This window comes from Canis lupus, chromosome 1 (assembly GCF_003254725.2).
Source record: "Canis lupus dingo isolate Sandy chromosome 1, ASM325472v2, whole genome shotgun sequence".
NCBI classification, from domain to species: domain Eukaryota; kingdom Metazoa; phylum Chordata; class Mammalia; order Carnivora; family Canidae; genus Canis; species Canis lupus.
The window spans coordinates 85,173,212-85,190,063 of record NC_064243.1 but is presented as its reverse complement, the minus strand read 5'-3'; the positions used below and the strand labels follow the sequence as shown (position 1 = coordinate 85,190,063).

The 16,852-nt window shown below is 37.0% G+C and overlaps 1 protein-coding gene across 1 annotated transcript in view; it reads left to right on the top strand.

The window, feature by feature from the left end:
- TMC1 (transmembrane channel like 1) overlaps positions 1-15,981 on the top strand; it is a 118,493-nt gene extending 102,512 nt beyond the window's left edge. The window contains exons 16-20 of the mRNA XM_049106013.1: positions 1,589-1,828; positions 6,906-7,031; positions 10,433-10,511; positions 10,614-10,665; positions 14,404-15,981. Coding sequence (XP_048961970.1) covers positions 1,589-1,828; positions 6,906-7,031; positions 10,433-10,511; positions 10,614-10,665; positions 14,404-14,426 — 520 coding nt within the window. The 3' untranslated portion in view covers positions 14,427-15,981. The remainder of the gene's footprint in view (positions 1-1,588; positions 1,829-6,905; positions 7,032-10,432; positions 10,512-10,613; positions 10,666-14,403) is intronic.
- The last annotated feature ends 871 nt before the right edge of the window (positions 15,982-16,852 follow it).

Here is a 16,852-nt window from a genome sequence, read left to right as displayed (position 1 = left end):
CTACTAAAGGCATCCCACACCACAGTCTGGTGCATATGTTACAGTTGATAAACCTGCATGGGTATATCATCACCTGAAGTTCATACCATTAAAAAAAATCATTTAACTTCCTTCAGCGTCTCTGGTCCATTCAGTATGCTAAAATATTCAGATCTGTTGTGTGAAATCCTACCAACAGGACAATCCAAATTTTGGCAAGATTCCACTTTTGAATGAAATAGTTTAGTGCTGGTCTGCATAATTTTATTTACAGAAATAGCAGAAATTAGTTTCTTCATCTAACTCACCCCCTACCCTCCCTGTGTATTATACCAAATTTATGTTGGATTAGTTAAAGCAGCTACTCTACATATCCAGGAAATATAAAATGCTCACCCTAACTAGAAGTGCTGAGAGCTTTATTATAGCTGGGACAGTTTAAAAGATACGATTCTGCTTATACTTCTAAAATAAATGCACATGTATCCTCTTTTTGTTTTTGGACCAACACATTGCTATTAATATGGTTTTATAATACTAATGGATTTTCTCATCAAAGAAAATTGAAATTTATTTTGTTGAAATAACCAACTAAGCTATCAAGTAAATGCGATCTTACCTAAGTGCTTCCTGTTTAAAAGTGGCATTTAAAAATAGCTTTTAAAAATCAGATGTACAAAGCAGTGGATTTCCAGGACAAGCTGAAGTAAGAAAGTAAACAGATTAGGTTAAATTAAATGAATGTGTTGAATTTTCATATATCAAACACATAAAGTGTCCTATGGACTGTTAACAAAACACTGTCTATTATCGGGCCTAAGTACAACAGCTCTAAAACACCATCCTAGCTACATAGCTAATAAAGAATAGCATCAGAAAAAAGATAAGCTTATTTTAATTTTTTTCTCTTCCATTAAGCAAAAATTAATTAGCCAATGAGAAAAGTAATTAATCCAGATTGTGCAGTGTATTTGAGTAGAATGGGTGGTTTTAAGAGGTTCTTATTACTATTTTTAAAAATTTTAAAAAGACTTTATTTACTTATTCATGAGAAACAGAGAGAGAGAGGCAGAGACTTAGGCAGAGGGAGAAGCAAGCTCCACGCAGGGAGACTGATGTGGGACTTGATCCAGGGATTCCAGGATCACGCCCTGATCCAAAGGCAGACACTCAATCGCTGAGCCACCCAGGTGTCCCAAGAAGCCTTTATTAAAAAGAAGTTAAATTTTTAGGTTTATTAATCAGTGATTTGAGTATTAAGGGAAATCCAGCTTATCTGAGAAGTAGGAGGAAGAGAGAAGTAAATACATGTGATACACTGTTTTCTCTGGTGTTTAAGTTTATTAATGAGAGCAGATACAGTTAGTGAGCAGCATAATAACTATGAAAGAATCACATAGCAATTCCTGGATAGTGGGGGAGACGGTAAAATGGGCATAGAAGATGGAAATTGACCAGCTAAGTTTATTTATCAAAGGATTTGTGTGTTGAAAGTGGCACTACGTTTTCTGCCTTTAGCAAATAAACATGGTATAAAATAAACAGGTGCTGTGTGACTTTGTTATGAAGAGAAGAGTCGAATTGAGCAGAGCCATGTTTTTCCTTCTAGGATGGGCTCCTTCTTCGCCCCCAGCCTCCCGGGCATCAATATCCTTCGACTCCACACATCCATGTACTTCCAGTGCTGGGCCGTGATGTGTTGCAATGTTCCTGAGGCCCGTGTCTTCAAGGCTTCCAGATCAAATAATTTCTACCTGGGCATGCTACTGCTCATCCTCTTCTTGTCCACCATGCCGGTCCTGTACATGATTGTATCCCTCCCACCATCTTTTGACTGTGGCCCCTTCAGGTTCTTGCTTTTGAAATTCCATCTGGGTGGTTTTCTTCCAGGCATGGAGACAGGAATGGTCGCTCCCATGAGCCTTGCCTCCCTCCCCCAAACAGTGGCATTTTGGTCTATAGATACTGATTCTTTGGGCATGCAGGCTCATTAGGTAATATGGAGAATCTTAGGCAAGTTCCATCAATTTTCTTATTTGGGAATCATAAAAGGAATCAAAAATGATTTGAGTGCACCCAGGCTCTACCTGGGTAGAATATGGACAATAAATCTGAGCCATAAGTGAGTAGCAAAGAGCAAGGTTTGATTATGCTATGAGGAGATGTGAAAGTTTTCCTGATGCTAACCACCACATTAAAAAATCAGAAGATTTGCTATGTCATGCCAAGGAGAAAATAATTAATCAACTAAAAGATTATTCCACTACCTAGGAAATGTGGTCATTATTAGACAATTATGAATATCAAGTGAGCCACACAATTTAGAATCCACAATACTACTTACTAGTAAAACAATTGAAGATGCTATTCATCATGGACATTCTCCCAAATAACAAGGACAAATCACTCACATCAGTAATAAAGAGCCAGGAAGTCTCTCTGCTCTAAGCTGAAATGTACTTCTCTCCAGGTCTCCAGGACCAAGTTCCAGCTGTGACACTTAGCAAGAAAACAAAATCCTCAGGATCTGGGGAATTGATATTTCATTCCCTAAATAGGGCCTTAGAAATGAATCTACCATGTGCACCTGGCTGACTCAGTTGGTTAAACATCTGACTGTTGATTTTGGCTCAGGTCGTGATCTTGGGGTTGTGAGATAGAGTCCTGCATTGGGCTCCACACTGGGTGTGGAGCTTGCTTAATATTCTCTCTTTCTCTTAAAAAAATAAATAAATAAATGAATCTACCATAAGTCACCTCAGCCCCATCCCCACCCCAGAATCTCTGCCTATCAAGTCACTGGTCAGCATGCATTTGAATTATTTCTCCTTTCCAACAAAAGAAATGTGAACGTAAAAAGCCATGTGAATAACAAGCATGAGCCAATAATGGCTACATGCAATTTCCTCGTCATGCCATCAGACCCAAGTTATGAAATTAAAGTCAAAAGTTTCACTGCCCACAGACTTAAGAGGCACTTTTACTCTAAAAATAGTTTGCTACGGGGGGGAAAAAAAAGGAAAGAAAACGTTAAGCCAGCGATAGGGCAAAAACTACAATAGTTTGTCATACTCAGGAAGCTGATGTTGACAAATCCTGATCACTGCCGAACACCCCCACCACCGTGGGCTGAAATAAATAATGCAGACAGTGACATCTGGAGACAAAATATGAAATTGCAGCCTTGAAGGAGAGCTTGGTCTTAATAAATCTCTAATGACTCTCAGGGTACGAGGTTTACCAGATAAGCCATTCAAAGACTTTAGTTGATTGCAAATTACTCACACTACTGAATATCCAAGTTGAGTTTTAGATGTGCTTTGAACTTTCCAATTGGAAGTCGATACTTCTCAGAAAAATGTATCAAAGGAAAGGAAACCCCATAATGTCCACGTGGAGCTGGATAGGTGCATTCCTATGAAAAATATAATTGAGCTAGACATGTACCACAACCACACAATTTTAGCTTTCTGAGCCTAACTCTTCTGCCTCTCTTTGTATCACGTACAGTTACTATGAATTTAATGAAAAAAAAATTAGTCTGTATCTAAGGCATCGTACCTGATTTTGACCAAGAGTGTCCTAATTGGAAAACTTAGGCAAAATTTCTGCATATATATCACTATTTTGCATTAATCAAGAAAATTTATGTATTTTCAGTAGCATGTCAGGAAAAGATTCCTCTCTCTTATTTAAATAGTCTATTTCTCCTGTCAGTTTCCTCATTTGGGAGCAAAAGAATGTATGCTTCATTCATTTGTTTGGACTTAAAAGTTTGAAAGGGTTGCTCTGGACTAGGAATGAGGTTAGAATGCATGTATTAATAGGAGCCTCATGGCTGGGCATGATTTTGGGGTCGTTTGCTCAGTCTGCCTAGTCTGACCCTACATGGTACCTGGGTGGGCAGCAAACATGCAGTTGAGGTAGGTTAATGGATGGCCACACCCCCACAGGGGCACAGTGATGGCTAATCACTCCCAGGTACGGGTGATGTTCTCAGGTAAGGTGGCTACTATACCTTAGAAGATCCACTCTGTAAAGCAATCTGATGACATATCTAGCTTGCTCTGGTTTCGTAAGACCTGGCTAGGGAGGGTGAATTTTCCAGAAAATTATTCCAATAGGCTATTAAGTGGATTTACCTTAAACAGTTCAACAATTTGCAAACTACTTATTCGGTGTCCAGATGAAGAAAATTCTTCTAATTGCTCCACCACATTTGCTGACACCATGTTTCTCCCTCAACCCCTCACTAATAATTCCAAACAATTTATAATTCTCTAGATTCTCACGTACTCTCCTTGTTTGCATCATGGGAATTATATTTTTATGTATTTTCATCTTATTGCAAAGGCACTATGTAGTTTATCCTAGGACACTTGGAAATTGTGGAAACATTGCTACAGGAAAATAAACACTATTTGAGATGCCTGGGAGGCTCAACAGTTGAGTGTCTGCCTTTGGCTCACGGCATGATCCCAGGGTCCTAGTATCGAGTCCCACATTGGGCTCCCCTCAAGCAGCCTGCTTCTCCCTTTGCCTATGTTCTCTGACTCTCTCTCTGTGTCTCTCATGAATAAATAAATAAAATCTTTAAAAAAATAAACACTACTCATAACTCCAGAGATCTGAAATAATACCTCTCAACATTTCGGCATTTTGTATTCTGGTTTTCTTTTTATGCAGCATTTTAAAATAATCGAGATCATAAATTAAGTGCATATTTGTATTATATCATGACACTTTCATACTTATATTTATTTTATCTTGTGACGCTGCTATTATATTAATTTTTTGCTATTACACTTTCTATGTTTATTTTTTTTAAATACTGTAGCTGGCCTCTAGAGATTGAGGATAGAATATTTTCATTGCTGTAAGTCTAAACACAGTAGAGTGTTGGGCAGTAATTTGAAGTAATGAATGAATAATGACTGCTTATGCAGTAAGCATTAGAGGAGCTATAGGAGCAAACTGGACACTGATTCTGGTCCTGTGAAACTCTTGGTCCACTGGCAAAACAGATCTGCTCATAATCTAGGATTGATGGAGCTCTGCCCACGGGAGCTTAAGTGCAGTATCATTTCATTTGACTATTTAGTCACAGCAGACTGGAAAGGACTTTTGGGCATATTGACTAAACTATCAGAAAAAAAAAAAAAGGATTTCTAGGGATCAGTAGATGCTTCTTTAGTTTGTATTGAAGTAAGAGATCTGGACTCCCAATAAGACACCAGACCTGGAAAGGGGACAATCCCCAGAGATGCTAATGACTTTGAATTTGGGACAGACTGAACGCAGAGAAGATGGTTGTGGGTAGGGAGCATTTTGTAAAATTCTATTCCCCCCATTCTAACCACATTCATTAGCTTTGGCCCGAGAAGCTGGGGAAGGAAGAGTGGATTGTCTTACCTTCTCTTGTCTTTGCCTGCCTTCTTACTCTAACTCTATCCCCTATGTCTAGAAGGAAAACATGGCCAGTCAGAGTGGATGAGGACAAAGAAATCTTGGCGGAATAAATTGATATGATCTTGAATGGCCTGCAAGCTACCTTCTCCTTAATATATCACAGGTCTTGCTGCATGAGTGCAGATTTGTAATTTTTTAAAGATTTTATTTATTTGAGAGAGAGAGAGAGAGAGAGAGAGAGAGAGAAAGAGAGAGAGAGCACAAGCAGGGGGGTGGCCAGTAGAGAGAGAGAGAGAGAGAATAGAATCCCCGCGGAACATGAGCCCAATGTGGTGCTCCATTCCAGGACCCTGAGATCATGACCTGAGCCGAAGGCAGATGCTTAACCAACTCAGCCATCCAGGCACCCCAAAGATTTGTAATTTGTGAAGCAAAACTTGCACCTTGGTAGTCCAGCAACTCTTGACCAGATACTTGGAGTTACTCAGTCTTTTGAAAGATATTATAGATCAGGAGAAAAAAAAAATTCCCATGTGGATTATGTTTATTTGGTTAGGTGAGAACGTATACATCAAAAAAACAAAAGTGGAACCAGAATATTATGTTAAGTGTTATAACACCCTTTATTCTGATAATACATACAACTTGGTGATAAATAACCTGATCTCTTTTCTGAGAATTACAGCTTTTCACAGTAGAATCAATATGCATATAGTGAAAAAAATGGCTTGACATGATGGGCATGACTTTATAATTCTGACTATTAGGTACTAAGATAAGACATACTTCCTGCTCTCTTTTTTTCTGGTTTATAAAGGCTGATTCTTACCTTAATGGGTTGAGCACTAACCTATTAAGGATTTTTGCTTTTTAGGCTTATTTTCCTTCTTTTTGCATTTTCTGTTCTTAGCAGCAGGACTGAGCTGGCAGTCATTAGAGCCTGTCCACAAGAAAGAAATGCAGAGGGAGAAAGGACTTATCATTTAGTGTGGTTACCTATTAATAACTCCGATGAAAGAAGTCTGTGGAAAATGAGATAGCAGCTATTGCATAGGGGGGAGATATTGGATTATGTGTGGACTTTATTCCGTTAAGCTATTCCTTATGCTCATTTCCAAGGCTAATTAAACGATTGAGTACACTATTTATTCAGCCCCAAGGGAGTATTCTCCAACATGGACAGCTGGCCGAGGGCAGATTTATAGACTTTTCATAAAATATATTTCAATCAAAATCTTAGAAATACAGCTTTAAAAAAATCTTCTCCTAATGCTGTGGTTAATTTCCTAACTGCTCAACTGTGTGTTTATGTTCAGATATCATTTCTCATATTTTAACATGTTGACAGTAAGAGGTCAAAGTGCCAGAAGTTATAGCTTAAACATTCAGTGCCCAACCTGAAAAAGTACTTAGGTGGTGTTAGAGAAAGATTTCTAGTTTTCTTGCTGTAACCATGGTTTTTACAGATGTTGTAAATAAACTTCTCTTCCCTGCTGCCCCCCCCCCTTTTTTTCCAGTGGCAAAAATAGGATGTTCGAAGTCATTGGAGAAACACTGGAACATGATTTCCCAAGCTGGATGGCCAAGATCTTGAGACAGCTTTCTAATCCTGGACTGGTCATCGCTGTTGTTTTGGTTATGGCGTATGTGCTTCCAGCCTCATAGAAAGGGCTTTTGTAATAAGGAAAGCCTGGCTCCTTTTAAGTTTAGCTTTTTTGGCTTTCTCACACTCTCTAAGGGTTGTGCTGTAACCTCACCAAATTCAGGGCTGATTACATGGTGGTGAGAGGCTGAAATTCATGAGCCATACTCTGATCCTATTGGATGTAATTCATAGCCATCTGCATCTGTCTTTGCCTGCCTAGGATTATAAGATTTGTTCCCAAGTAACCAAAATAATTATCAGTAAACAGCTCAAGCAAGGGAAACATAAATGCTAAATGCTAAATCTAATTAGCGCATTGAGCTTCCCCCCATCTCTTGGCCCCCACCTTGTTCCATAAAGCAGATGGCTGTGAACACATAGAAATGATGAGCCTCTAAGTTAATATTCTCTCTGGGGGCCTTATCGGCTATATTTTAGGCCTAAGGGTTTAAGGGGGTCTTAAAAATTACCATGTCCCTGTTCCGAAAGGCCATCAATAAGCGTGTGTTCATGATAATAGCATCAGAGGACCAGAAGGATCTTGGAAAGGTCACTTTGTCTATCCCTTCAAAAGTCAGAGGTGATATACAAAGGGGAACTTGGGAAGGGGCTTTTGTTCCTATGAAATTTTCATTGGCTTCTGACTCTTGACCACCACAGAGATAAAATTACATTCTGAGAAAAAATATATGTGTGCTATGGAAGAGCCAGAAAAAAGTTGGGGGGGGGGGGTGGCTAGCCTGCCCTTTCAACCCCTGAGGCCCTCCTAAATATAAAGTCGGAACGGCCACTGTTCTCTCTCAGTCAAAGAGGGCAAATATAAAACTACCCTCACAAATGCATTAGAAACAAAGCTTATATAAAGGGTTAGATTTGTTTTTAAAAAGGTAAAACTAAGAAATATCCTGGAAAGAAATCCCAGTGATGTGAAGTAACTGAACTGGCATCTGGGCCAGGGTGTTTCCATCATCTTTGTGATGATCATGGTCATGTGCCACATCAGAGAGGACGGTATCATGTTCCGTTTTCTTAAGATACTGGCTTAGAGGGACAAAGTGATTTTCCCTAGATAAGAAAGAGTATAGCATAGCAAAAGAGTAGTAGTAGGACTTTGACAATAAATCCAGCCTCTTTACATGTGACACCTTCTTTGAGGGCGAGCTAATAGCCTACAGGGATAATTAAACAGTAAAGCAGATTATATTAAATATTAGAGAACCTTGATCCTGGGGTGGCATTCAGAATCTGATAGTGGATCTCTGGCTCACATATGTGAGAAAATGACCTGCTGGATGCAGCCTGTTTCACCAGATGGCCCTTGAAGTGATTTTTCTTTTCCAAGTTTTCATGATACACTGGCTTCTTGGGACCATGTTAGTTATTATATGGTTTTTAAAAGTCAAGGCCATTTACTGATATAAATGAGATCTTATATTAAAAATATAAAAACCAACAAAGCTTAATGTCAAATTATATGACTATGGTCTTAACTTACCGAAAGACAGTTTTATTTTTAAGCAAAGGAGCAACATTGTTCTAATGCCACCAATTAAAGATTTAATAAGCTGCCTTGAGAGTATGGAAGAAGAACTAACATTGCCTGTGTTCCAGGCACTACCCATATATTAATCACTTAATTTCCACAAAAGGTTGGCTTCATTAATCACATTATTGATATTGCAGGGAAGATCTGCCCCAAATCAAGTGGTTCATAAGTTAATTCAAACCCATGTCTTTTTCCCCATCTCTTATTCCTTCTAATCATTTGAAGCACGAAACACTGAGTTTGCGGTGAGTGGGAATATACAGAAAGACTAGAAGCCACTTGTCAGGAATGGTTTACACCCAGCTTCGGCACATTTTTTTTTTCTTAAAGGGCCAAATCATAGACATATTAGGTTGTATGAGTCAAAGGCAAAACTGAGGACATTATGTAAGTACTTACATAACCATTTAAAAATGTTAAAACCATTCTTAGTTCATGGGCCATGCAAAACAGGCTGGGAGTCAGTTCTACCCTGGAAACTACGGTTTGCCAACCCTTGGTACAGACTGTGTAGAGAAAAACTGGCAGGATATGAGGTCAAATAGATGTCCTGCAAGACTGAGTATAGTTCTGAGGTTCTGATTTAAAACCCTATTTCAGTTTATTGCTGATTTGATTTTTCAAATCCTGAGATCTCATCTTCTAGTTTATGAGGCTCATGCAGTTGGCTTGGCTCTTTATTACCTTTAATTAGAGACTGTTACATGCTATAAGCATTTTGAATTTCCCCAATGGATAATACTAAATCAGCTTGGATGGTTTTTGGGTAACTGAGTAGAATTCAGGTTAGTTATCTCTAGCCAGGTTCATTCCTTTGGAGACCTGAGAATTCCAGAAATGCAAGTGACTTGTGAGGTCTTTGAGTTCATCCTCCAAATTCAGGCACATTTCTAAGAACACCCTTATAATACACACACACACACACACACACACACACACACACACACACATTTATTGAGCACTTACTTCATGCCAAATAGTATTCCAAATGCTTTCATGTATGTAATTTCATTCAAACTCCCATCACTCGGTTAAGAGATAAACAAATCCGGCTAAACCATATCAATAATTGTGTTGCTAGCACCAGATGGCTCATAAAGGATATAATCTGGCATAGTTGGGGAGTAGAGGAAATGTGTTTAGTATCCAGTTATTTGCAACAAAGAGCAATGCCAGTTACCTTTTTTTTTTTTACTGCATTTTGTTTGTTTGTTTTGCTTTAAGTGAAGATGAACATATTTATTTTTACACAAACGTTTGGCTGGAATTTGCTCTTTCTAGAAATGTAAATGTCAACTAAAAGCCAAGAATATTCCTTTATAAAACATTTTTTTTGAAGAAGGGGAAAAATGCAAACAATACATTCTATGGGAAAAAAATCCATGTTAATGAACTATGACTATGGGGATTAGAGTCTTTGTTGTAAAAGCCAAAGGAGGGAATTTAAAGCAGAAGGTCAATTTCTTATTCTATACATTCCCTAAGCTTCAGTAGCCTTTCCAGTCTCTTGGATGCTATTCATGTCAACTTGAAATGTTACTTCTAATTATAACTTAAACTGATGTTCATACATTTCCAAGAAGAAGCTACAGTAAGGCAGTGAGGTATGGTAGACAGAATGCTGGGCAGTGGAAGAGGACCTTTCGGTCCCATCTTCCCAGGTCCACCCATGTCCCAAATATACTTCTTTACCTCTGTGTACTTCTATCTTTTATCTATACAATAAAAGACTTAGAGTAGAAAATATCTTGAAGTCCACTGCAGTGCCAACATTCTGTGATTTAGTAAATGTAAATTTAAGAAGAATCTTGAACTGAAAAGTATCATAAATCTTATTGTTTTTTAAAATGTAGCTTGACCATCTATTATCTCAATGCTACTGCAAAGGGCCAGAAGGCAGCAAATTTGGATCTAAAAAAGAAGATGAAACAGGTAGGATATAATTTATTTCATTAATATGTTATCTTTATTAATGTCAAGTAGTAGGAAATACCAAGAAATATCATGTTCTTCTCTTCTTTTTGTATTGTGTAGCAAGCTTTGGAGAACAAGATGCGCAACAAGAAAATGGCAGCTGCCCGAGCAGGTTGGAGAAATGTTTACTATTGCAGTTTTTTTTCCCCTACAAATAAAATGCTCTTCCTTTTTTCCTCTTTTTTTCTCTCCAAATGGGGCATTTGATTTGATGCAGGGTGGCATTATTGCCCTGAGTGAGTCATTCCACAATTTTACTGTTCACTTTTGAGACCCTCTCAGGCATCAAATCCTGGGGCTTGTTTTTTTTTTTTTTTTTTTTTTTCCCAGTGGGGGAAAGGTACAAGAAAGAAAAATTTAGAAATGTAAACTCAGCAGTAGTAGAGGAAAGGTATCTTTGCAAATTGACAGTAGATGAAGATGACATCCAAATAATCACATACAAATAACAGACACAAGGGGCACCTTGGTGGCTCAGTCAGTTAGGCATCTGTCTTTGGCTCAGGTCATAATCTCAGGTCCTGGGATCAAGCCCACATCAGACTCCCTGTTTCTCTGCCCCCCAACTCATACCTCCTCAAGTACTCTCTTTCTCTCTCTCAAATAAATAAATAAAGTTTTTTCTAAAAAATTAAATAACAGACACAAATGTATAATCTCTCCTGCTCAATGGGATCATTTTTATACATAAACAGACACATTGGGAAGATATCATTAGGCTCTTCTGCACTCACCACTGTTGATTTCCTGGAGTCTTTTCTAATTCATTAAACTCTCTTTTTTGTAACCTCCTTAATTTAAAAAATATTACAATAAGGCACACCCCTATTTGCCCAAATCCCTGATATTCTCTGCGTTCCACATGGAAAAATGATGTCTAAGAAGTTTAGGGAAAAAATTTTTTAAACTTTTCCCTCATTCTTAACTTTAAAACTCTTAATATAACTAGGGCTTTCCCCATGTATAAGTAATAAAACTCAACCCAAATTGGTTTAAATAGAAAAAAATAAATAAATTCATTAACCTACACAGATGAATAGGTTAGTTGTATGTATGGCTAAAGGCCACATTTTATCTTAAGTTTAGAAGTAGCAGGGCTGAGCCCCATTTCTCTGTGGTTCTTTCAATGCTACTTCTTCCATGTTGGCTGACCTTTATGGCAATAGGAATGGATGCAGCAATTTCCAGTGCTATGTCTTCGTATTACATTTGTCTTAGATCTTTTTTCCATCACTAAACTAGTTGTTTCTTTAATTGCATTTAAATTTTTCAGCTTTGGCAAATAAAATTGTGATACATTTTAAGTATACGATGTACATTTTGATCTGCCTATACATTGTAAAAGAACTCCCACCACTGTGTTCATTAACACATCCATCACCTCACATATTTACCTTTTTCTTTTTGGTGAAAATACTCAAGTTCTACTCTCTTAGCAAATTTCAATTCCATAATATATCAACCATAGTTCACGGTGTTATACATCACAGCCTCAGATCTTATTCATCTTATGACTGAAAATTGGTACCTTTTCATCAAACTCTACTTATTTCCCCCAACCTCAAACTCCTGGTAACCAACTTTCTACTCTTTATTTTCATGAGTTTGACTTTTTTTTTCTTTTTCATCAGTTACCACATATAAGCGATACCATGCAATGTTTATTTTCCTCTGTCTAGCTTATTGCACTTAGTCTAATGCCTTCCAGGTTTATCCACATTGTTGTAATGGCAGGATTTCTTTCTTTTATAAAGACCGAATAATATCTTTATATTATGAATACTAGTATATTATATTATATATCACATTTTATTTATCCATTTCTCTATAGATGGACTCTTAAGTTGTTTTCATCCTCTCATGCTACAATGAATATGGGAATACAAATTAATGATTTCATTTCCTTTGGACATATACCCAGAAGTGGGATTGCTGGATCATATGATAGTTCTATTTTTAATTTCTTGAGGAACTTTCATACTGCTTTCCATACTGGCTATATCAGTTTACATTCCCACCAGTGGTTCCCTTTTCTCCACATTCTTGCCAGCATAGGTTGTCTCTTGCTTTTTGATAATAGACATCCTAACAGTGTGAGGTGTTATCTCATTGTGATTTGATTTACATTTTCTAGATAGTGATGTCGAGCACTTTTTCATGTACAAATATTGGCCATATGTATGTCCTTGAATAAATGTCTGTTCAGGAACTTTGCCCATTTTAAATCAGGTTATTTTGTTGTTATGTTGTTGAGTTGTACGATTTTCTTGTCTATTTTGGATATTAACCCCTTATCAAACATGTGGTTTGCAGATATTGTCTCCCATTCCACAGGTTGTCTGTTTGTTTTATTGATGATTTCCTTTGCTGTGCATAAGCTTTTTGTTTAATGTTTATTTTTGCTTTTGCTGCCTTTGACAACAAAAATTGTTGTCAAGAACAAGGGCAAGAAGATTTTTCCCTAGGTTTTCTTCTAGGAGTTTTATGATGTAAGGTCTTACATTCAAGTCTTTAATCATTTTGTGTTGACTTTTGTGTATGTTGCAAGATGAAGGTTAAGTTTCATTCTTTTGCGTGTGGATATCCAGCTTTTCTACCACTATTTATTGAAGAGAATATCTGTTTTTCATTGTATATCCTCAATACCTTGTCAAATCTAATGGGCCATACATGTTTGTGTTTATTTCTTGTTTCTCTATTCTGTTCCATTGATCTTACTCTCTGTTTTTGATCCCAGCACCATACTGTTTAATTACTATAGCTTTGTAGTATAGTTAGAAATCAGGAAGTGTGGTGTCTCCAGCTTTGTTCTTTTTCAAGATTGCTTTGGCTATTTGGGAACTTTTTGTGGTTCCATCGAATATAAGTATTGTTTTCTCTATTTTTTTGAAAATGCCATTGGAATTTTGATAAGGATTACATTGTATCTGTAGATTGCTTTGGGTGGTATGGACATTTTCACAATATTAATTCTTCTAATCTATTAATGTGAACTATCTCTTGAATTTGTTTGTGTCTTCTTTAATCATTACATAATGACCTTCTTTGTCTCTTGTTACTGTTTTTGTCTTAAAATGAACTTTATCTGAAATTAGTAGAGCTCCACCTGATTCTGGCTTCCATTTGCATGGAATATCTCTTTCCATCTCTTCACTCTCGTTTGTGTGTGTCCTTAAAGCTGACATGAGCCCTTGTGGGCATCTTATAGTTGGAAGCATGTATGTCACAGATATCTGCACTGCTCTTAAATTTGCTCTAGATTGTGACTATAACTTAACATTATCAAGTTAGTGTTTAGAATGGCGAGCAAAAAGTTTTGACTTTTAAGATGATCTGAATTCTAGTTAAAGCTCATTATTACCTTTATTGTTTTAAATGATGATATAATCTTACAGCATGCTATTTATTTGATGTTTTCCTGTAATTTGTACTTAAAAACATATACAAGTTTTGTGAAGGCAGAAACTATCTTATTCATAGTTGCTTCCACAGAAGTTACTACAGAACTTTATATATAACAGTCATTCAGGAATACCTCCTGAATTTCCACTGGTCAATAAGGAGTTCTTTCATTGGAAAATTTTTAAAAGGATAAATTTTTATATTAATTATGTTAACAGTATTGAATAAACATTATAAAAAGATCAGAACTTTCACTTTCACTCTCCTGGAAAAAAAGAAATATAGAAATATTTTGACTATAAAAATGCTAAGTATATGGCAACATGGGGCACATTTGGAGGATACAGATTTTCACCTCTTTCAGAATGTTAAGCATAATGAAAACCAAATTGTCACTTTGCTTCCTCATTTCTCTCTCTCTCTGTTTCTGTTTCTCTCTCTCACACAGCTGCAGCTGCTGGTGGCCAGTAACTACAGACAATGCTGGGACTCAGAAGTACTCCTCACCTTGCTGCTTAAAAGCACTGATTCATGTAAAAGGCAAGAACACAAGCATTGTGAAGTTGCTGTTCCCCTGCTCTAACCCTCATAGATGGTCAAGGGCATGCTGGTCAATCAAAGCATCATCAGTCCTAGTCCAGCAAGGAAGATCTCCACCTTGTTCCAAATTAAGAGATTTGTCCCCACTGCCACTTTCTTGCCTGACTCATTTCCCTGGCATTTCTTCTAACAATAGAGTTTAAGGGTGGATGTGATTCATTAATACAGGTTACTGGTTTACCTTTTGGGTTAATTAAAAGTAGTTTGCTCATGTGGACTTTGGTTTTATATGTTCCTTCTGCCTTAGTTTTCTTTGCCTGGAAACAAATATTTCACCCCCTTTTTTTTCCTGCAGAGTTCGGAAATATCTTTATAAAGTATTAATTGTAATTATTCATTAACTCACAGTTTGAAAGTGACATCCTGTTTTCCTTCTTTTTTATCTATCTCCCCATCCTGGGCCCCCACAACTATACACTCAAGACTTTTTATTTGCTGCTGGATTCAGTATGAAAAGGAATGGCATTTTTAAATGAAAAATCCTAAGGGAAATAGGGGTCTAATTAGCACTGGGTTGAAGGTCTCTCGTCTTGAGGTACATAGGTCTTAGACAACCCACCTCTTTGTGAGTTAAAAAAAAAAAAAAGACATTGTACATGGTTACAGTTCCATCCCAGCCTGATCATGACCTCCAGTGATCACATCTCCTGAGTATAGATTCTAATATTCCATAATTTGTCTTTGCTTTTTGTTAAGGTTGGGAAAATACACTTTAATGGAGGAGATTTAGTTTATAGATGTATTTAAGCATTATTCTTTATTTAAAGTTTGAATTGACTTTGAATAGCAGCAACCAATGCCCTCGGTAAGAATTGTTGTGTGACTTCCATTACATCTGCTAACCCAGTGTCCTTTTCCAGGGCTAAGCCAATTTGCCTGCTATTCCCTGCAATTGACTTGCTGGTTTTTATTACCATGTTTTTGAGTTTTTCCTTCTTTACTCTTCATCTGGCCATAAAACCATCTCCCTGTTCCTCTGCCAATTTTATTCACTCATCACTGCCATGATACAAATTCAAGATGTACTCTTTAGTTTCACTTTCAGATTGGCTTCCATTCCGAATTGTATCACTCCTCCATAGGTTTCCTTGGACCCTAATGTCTTTAATTCAGAGTCTATTATTTAAATAGATTTTCCCGTGATTTTTAACAGTTCTTTATTGTTTCCTGTACACATGGATCATCTATCCTATCCAGACTGTAAGCTCCCTAACAGCAGGGATCATGTCTTTTAGCTCTTTTATATGCCTAGTATAGTGCTGTGCACAGGTAGGCACCAAGTAAATGCTTGTTAATTAAATTGAATCAATTTAACTTAAAGCAGTTGCACTGTGAAACAAAAATTTCTGTTATCTGCATGAGAAATGTTACTAGGATATCAGAAACGAATTATGTATTGCTGTGCAGGGTTTATCATCTCATTGGTTATAATGCAGATGAGTAAATAAAGTGATTGCTTATTTCTACGTGGATCAGTTTTGTACTGTGTAGTAATAAAATTAGAGAATTGGTTTATATGCTTTGCCAAATTTACAGTGTGGATGACACCCCCTTGTTCTTGATCTGCTTCATAACAAAGATGATGAGAGATGACAAACCGTCCCCCAAGGACTTCATTTAGGGAAAGACAGTGTATTTTTTTTTTTCAGTCTAGTTACCTATGTTACCATACACAGTCATTAACGATATTATTGACTATGTTCCCTCTGCTGTGCATTGCATCTCCATGACTTACGTATTTTATGATTGAGTTTGTACCTCTTAGATCAATGTACGTTTGGAACAAATGCTCATGGTATAAGAATTCAGATATAATAATTCTAAGTTTCAGTCTTTCTAAAAATTGAAAAATAAGTTGGATTTTTATGGCACCTAAACACCCACCTGATTTAAGTTGAGCATTTTTAGAAAATTTAATCCTTTTAGTCTCCAGAGAGCTGCCCATAATATTTCCACAGGACTACATGAACTGAAAGACTGTCTGAGGAATAGCCTTGTAATAGGAAGGTTCTGATCACGATGATAGTTCTATATCATTATTTCTGTATATATATAACGATCAGAGCCATAGGAAAAATTTTAGAAGGTAAATGAACAAACCAACCAGCCAGACTGCACTTTTAAGTTTTTTCTGAGGGGAATAAAAAATAAATTCTGGCAAATATATATGAAAACTAAATTTACTCCTCTGAAGAGCTCACCATTGATTTAAAAACTGAAAAACTGCATTTTGACACTTAGTTTGAATTATCTCCTTTGGCTTCTGAGAGGAGCACATGGTTTAAACTACATCAAGG